We start from the raw sequence: 6,575 nt of genomic DNA, 5'->3' as shown, positions 1-6,575 counted from the left end.
GGTAATCATACAGCACACACACATGTGCACATGTGTGTATGTGTATGTGCACTTCTGTATGTGTGTTCTTGTGTGTGTGCGACTATGATTGCTCGCGTTTCAATGAATGAGTGCGCGCGCATGTGTGTATATCCGCGCTCGCGCACGCGTGAGTGCGCGCTATTATTAGTATGATATGATGAGTAGAGGACCACTGGAAGCACGGCCAACTATAACTATTTTTATAATGATAATAGCAATAAGGATAATTTTAGAAATGATAATGCCAATAATCTCATTATAATAACAATAACAATGATATTATTTCTATTCTCATTATTAATATCAAAATTATTAGAATAGAGTTAATTATTGCTATTATTGCAGTAATTATCAAAATTATCATTATAATTATCATTTTATTATTAATATCATTATTATTATTGTCATTATCATCATAATTATCATCATTATTGTTAATAATAAAGGAATTATCATGAAAATCATCATAATTACCTGAATTAATGTTAAAATCATCATAATTATTATTTAAAAGTTATAAAAGTTATTGCAGTTATAATGATTATTATGCTAATTATTACTGTCATTTTCATCATTATAACTATTTTTATAATGATAATAGCAATAATGATAATTTTAGAAATAATAATGACAATAATATTCATTATAATAACAATAATAATGATATTATTATTTCTATTGTCATTATTAGTATGAAAATTATTAGAATAGAGTTAATTATTGCTATTATTGCAGTAATTATCAAAATTATCATTATAATTACAATTTTGATATTATTATCATTATTATTATTGTCATTATCATCATAATTACCATTATTGTTAATAATACCGGAATTATCATGAAAATCTTCACAAATCCCTGAATTAATGTTAAAATCATAATAATTATCATTTAAAAGCGAAAAAGGGTTTTTTTCGACCTTTCTCTTTCTAGATTTTACCGTTGTTTCGAGTTTGGGATTTTATTAGTTTTAGCCTTTATTTCACTGTAAATTGACTCTACGATTATTATTATCATTATCATCATTATTGTCATTATTCTTATGATTATCATCATTATAGCCATTATTGTCATGATTATCATTATCATTACCATTATTGCAGTTATAATGATTGTTATGCTAATTATTACTGTCATTTTCATCATTATAAATATTTTTATAATTATAATAACAATAATGATAATTTTAAAAATGATAATGACAATAATACTCATAAAAACAATAATAATGGTATTATTATCATTTCTATTCTCATTATTTGTATGAAAATTATCAGAATATAGTTAATTATTGCTATTGTTGCAGTAATTATCAAAATTATCGTTATAATTATCATTTTATTATTATTATCATTATTATTATTTTCATTATCATCATAATTATCATTATTGTTAATGATAAAGGAATTATCATGAAAATCATCATTAATACCTGAATTAATGTTAAAATCATCATAATTATCATTTAAAAGCGAAAAAGGGGGGTTTTCCACCTTTCTCTCAAAAGGTGATAAAATAATGATAATGATAATCATGATGATAATGACTATAATGATAATAATCATGAAAATAATGACAGTAATGATAATAATGATGATAATTATTATCCAGTCCATTTATAAGGAAATAAAGGCTAGAAGTAATAAAATCCCTAAAGTCGAAAAAACGGCAAAATCTAGCGTATTACAGCCTTTTGAGAGAAACGTCGAAAAAAAACCTTTATCGCTTTTTAATGGCAATTATGAGGATTTTAACATTGATTCAGGTAATTATGATGATTTTCATGATAATTCCTTTATTATTGACAATAATAATGATAATCATGATGATAATGACAATGATAATGACAATAATAATATAATCATAATTATAATGATAACTTTGATAATTACTGCAATAATAGCAGTAATTAACTCTATTCCAATAATTTCCATACTAATAATGGCAATAGAAATAATAACATCATTATCATTGTCATTATAATTATTATTATTGTCATTATTATTTCTATAATTATCATTATTGCTATTATCATTATATGAATAGTTATAATGATAAAGATAGCAATAATAATTAGCATGATTATTATAACTGCAATAATGATGATAATAATAATGATAATCATGATGATAATGACTATAATGATAATAATCACGAAAATAATGACAGTAAGGATAATAATGATGATAATTTTTATTCAGTCAGTTTATGATGAAATAAAGGCCAGAAGTAATAAAATCCCAAAAGTCGAAAAAGGGCAAAATCTAGCGTATTACAGCCTTTTGAGAGATTTTCATGATAATTCCTTTATTATTGACAATAATGATGATAATTATGATGATAATGACAATGATAATTGTCATTATTATATCTAAAATTATCATTATTACTATTATCATTATATAAATAGTTATAATGATAAAAAATAGCAATAATAATTAGCATTATAATTATTATAACTGCTATAATGATGATAATAATAATGATAATCATGATGATAATGACTATAATGATAATAATCATGAAAATAATGACAGTAATGATAATAATGATAATAATTATTATCCAGTCCATTTATAATGATATAAAGGCCAGAAGTAATATAATCTCAAAAGTCGAAAAAAACGGCAAAATCTAGCGTATTACAGCCTTTTGAGAGATTTTCATGATAATTCCTTTATTATTGACAATAATGATGATAATGCCAATGATAATTGTCATTATTATTATTCTTTTCCTTTCTTTCTCTGATGTTTAATTTTTCTTATTTTCATTTTCTTTTCCTTTTTATGTGTGCATGAGTGTGTATTCTCATTTTCTTTCTTTTTTTCTTATTCCCATTCCCGTTTTCCTTGTCAGTCTCACTCCCACTCTCACACTGTTTCTGTCTTCTCCCTTCCCCTCCCCTCCTCCTTCCCCCTCCCTCCTCTTTCCTTCCACTTCCCTCTTCCTCTATGCAGTTGTTAATTTAGATATTGTTATATTTTCCTTGTCTATTTTTAGATAAAATTACTCATGCTCCGGATTAGGAATTTCACCAGCTGTCCATTCCCTCATAACTTCATTAGTTGACATTAACAACATGAACAATTTCCACAAAATAGGTGAGTGGGATCAGTGTGAGCCCAGGACAGGACCAGCTGGTGATCATTCCCTTGCGAGGAAGCAACGATTTTGTGGTCTCCCTGATGTCCCAGTCAAATGCCAACAGGGTGGGAGAGCTCACAGGACTCCTCCTCCGGCATTGCCAGCTGTGAGTTGCTGTCATAGTCCTTTCATTGCATTTTCCATGTCATGCCGTGCAGTCCCGTTACCTAAGGGCCTAGGTTTGACTAAGGTTTGCGAGTGTTGCTGATCAATCATTTTTGAAAAAATAAATCCTCAAGTTGATCAGTCATTCTTGCAGGTGCTCATTTTATTTTGATCGGTTATTCTAATAGGGAACTTGCAGTGTTTTAGTGTTGATGACCGAGTGATGTTCATTCGTAGTCGCCCAAGCTGGACTCATCCTTGGATTTTTTTTATGAGCCATATGGAAGGCTAATTGCTGCAGCTTGGAAGGAAACGAATGTGGGAACTTTCCCAGCATTTAGGTAAATGATTATATTATATAATACTTCAGCTTTTTTCACCGTAAGACCATGTGGCTAGATAATAAAAGCCATAACAAGAGAAGGGAAGCCATAAAAAAAGTCATAATGTTTGTAGGTACACAGTTACCTTTAAGAATTTTACAGTACCTATATGGTGCTTAGATTCAAGGTACACACATAGTTACAATTAATGAAGTTTGGTTAAAAAGGGAGCAAGATTTGACTGTCACGGATCTAGGAACCAACCAAGTAATATATATTAGAAGTTACAGCACAAAGTACTACTCGGATCATTCTTTTTAAGAGGACTGTCAATGTGGGTTGTGATCATAAATTGAGGGCTGTTTTATACTCTTGAACGCGTGGAAATACACCCCTATGAGCAATAGACCCCAAACATGTTAACTTTGTGGGAAGCCGGGAATGGCACTGCAACTGATTGTTCCAAAATGTTTACTTCTTTTCATAGTATGTTCGTTCTGGTGAATATTAGAGTATTTTATCACGGTCTTTGAGTATTTTATCTCAACATGACCTTTTGGTATGATTTTGGTATCTCTTTTTATCTGCAGATGCATCCCATATAAGTCTTGGCTCTCTGTTGTAGTTTTAATCTCTTAAGTATCTTTGAATAGTGCACAGAATCTTTTGTAGCGTACTTTTGCTGAAGGTAATATCAACCCTTTTTCTTTTGTTGCAATGCAGGAAGGGCACAAAGCGAGGTGAGCTCATCTACTCACAGCCATTCCTTCACCTCCCCAGACCAGCCTTCACCGCCAGGCTCCCAGCCCCCCCAGCCCCCCCATTAAGGCCCCCGCCAGGAGCCAGTGGTTATGACAATGGCAATGATCATGACTATGGCAGTGGACACATCAAGGGCGGCAGTGGCTACCACAATGCTGACAGGAACAGCAACGGAAATGGCCATGTCTATGCCAATACAGGAAGATACTGAGCTCAGAATGTCACCACCATCTATCAGGAAACGGTGGTGGTGACTAATGTTTGTTATGGGAGTGAAGATATTAAAGTGTGCCTTATTTTCATAATTTGTATAGCCCCTTCACTAAAGACTTTATCGCACTTGCTCCATTTTTTCTCTTCAAGTTTGTGATTGGGGTTATTTTAAGATCCCATTCCTGTTTTTTTATTATTGTTTTTTTCATTATTGTCATTGATATCTTTTTTCTTTCTTTTTTGTAAGATGTGTCTTTTCCTAAAAATCTTCCCCTTGTCTATATGCTATGAAAGTGTTCTGTTTCTAAATCCTGTGTCTTATTAGTTTTGTGTGAGGATATGATTTGGCGTGTGCTATGTAACCTTGTAAAGCTTGTAAACCACCAGTATATTTGTTTACAGCACAGGTGGTGGTTTGTATCATTTGTTTTGTACATACTTAGACATACGAAGTTTATGAATGTTTGTTATAACAGTGCTTCTTAAGCTGAGAATTTGGCATATAGTGTTGGTCCAAGAACCAGCAGATTCTCGTGTCTTATGGGAGAAACTGGGTAGAACCTGATTGATTCGATATAACAATTACCATATATTACTTTTTGTGTTATATTTCCTTCCTCATAGCTCATGCATTTTAATGTTTTATTTGTTTGCTTCATTCCCCACTTATTAGTATTGGTCAAGTCTTTCCATAATATAGTGCTATACATTGCATTTCTCTCTGTTATATATGATATTGCATAAGCCATCCTATAATAGCTATAGAATGAGGCTTTTAGTGTTTTACTTGTAGTCCAGAGACAGGTCCAGATCTTGTAGGCCTATTTTTGAGATGTAGTGTTATACATAGCTGCTAGCTAGCATGATTTTATTTTTAACAGGAGTTATAGCAGATTTTTTATTTCATTACTATTGATATATATATGTTCTAATCATGTCTTTATTTCCCCCACAAAGATACTGCTACTATCTGCTGTCTCGACTCTTTCCATTAGTCGTAAAGCAACTTGCATGCAACTACCTATGGTCAGTAGAATTGTAACTGATTCCCTTGCTTGTATTTGCAAAAGGGCCTAATGGCAGTATATAATAAGTCAATTATTTTGAATGGTGTTAGGGAGTTTGAACGAGAACTAGAAAGAGTCGTCGGATTATTTTTCATCTTTTCATCAGTTGAAGACTTCGTGGCTTGGTAGTTCATGAAGAATAGGAAGAGAAGAGTACCTATAGTAAGACTGAAAATGCAATAGTACTTAAAAAGCAAAGGAAAGTTAGTCATATGTTTTATGACTTTGTATTCATGCTTTTTTAATTCATTATCTGTCTATTATTATTATTATTATTTGTATGGTTCTTAATGTTCTCTTTTTTACCAGAATGTATTTTTCCTGTTTTTTCTGTTTTTTTCTGTAAAAAAGCAGATTCTATATGATTTTTCTAATGAAGAGAATGTATTGTAGAAAAAATGTTATTGAAATGTATCTCTGAGGTTTTGATTTCATAAAGGCAAAGTGACCCACGATATCATGTAAAGTTTAGTATCTTCTTAGCTTTCAGAATTGAATTGGATGTCTTTTTGTGTTGCTTTAGTATGTATGTGTGTGTGTACATATATATATGCATATATATATATATATATATATATATATATATATATATATATATATATATATACATATGCATATACATATACATAAATATATGTGTATATATATATATATATATATATATATATATATATATATATATATGTATGTATATATATATATTTATATATATATATACGTATATATATATATATATATATATATATATATATATATATATATATATATATATATATATATATATATATGCATATGTATACATACATACATACATACATATATATATATATATATATATATATATATATATATATATATATATATATATATATATATATGATAATAACTACAAGTGATAGTAATAACAATCATTATAATAATAGTAATAATAATA

General features: G+C 29.5%; 1 protein-coding gene across 2 annotated transcripts; it reads left to right on the top strand.

The window, feature by feature from the left end:
• Positions 1-3,028: 3,028 nt before the first annotated feature.
• LOC138865668 (uncharacterized) lies at positions 3,029-5,979 on the top strand. Of its 2 annotated transcripts, none has more exons than XM_070136767.1 (2): positions 3,029-3,277; positions 4,380-5,979. In XM_070136767.1, exons 1-2 carry the CDS (start codon positions 3,213-3,215, stop codon positions 4,570-4,572), a joined length of 258 nt encoding a protein of 85 aa, XP_069992868.1. In that variant the 5' UTR covers positions 3,029-3,212; the 3' UTR covers positions 4,573-5,979. The 2 variants fall into 2 exon arrangements, with proteins under 2 accessions (XP_069992868.1, XP_069992867.1); XM_070136766.1 differs by having other exon boundaries at positions 4,323-5,979.
• The last annotated feature ends 596 nt before the right edge of the window (positions 5,980-6,575 follow it).

This window comes from Penaeus vannamei, chromosome 22 (assembly GCF_042767895.1).
Source record: "Penaeus vannamei isolate JL-2024 chromosome 22, ASM4276789v1, whole genome shotgun sequence".
Taxonomy (NCBI): domain Eukaryota; kingdom Metazoa; phylum Arthropoda; class Malacostraca; order Decapoda; family Penaeidae; genus Penaeus; species Penaeus vannamei.
The sequence above is the reverse complement of the archived record's forward strand: the minus strand, read 5'-3'. Positions and strand labels throughout refer to the sequence as shown.

What these genes read in the sequence shown, in the direction of transcription:
- LOC138865668 (XM_070136766.1), top strand. Translation starts at nt 3,213, where the DNA reads ATGTCCCAGTCAAATGCCAACAGGGTGGGAGAGCTCACAGGACTCCTC. An exon ending in CTCCTCCGGCATTGCCAGCT is followed by an intron (nt 3,278 to 4,322) that starts GTGAGTTGCTGT and finishes GTTGCAATGCAG; the next exon opens with GAAGGGCACAAAGCGAGGTG.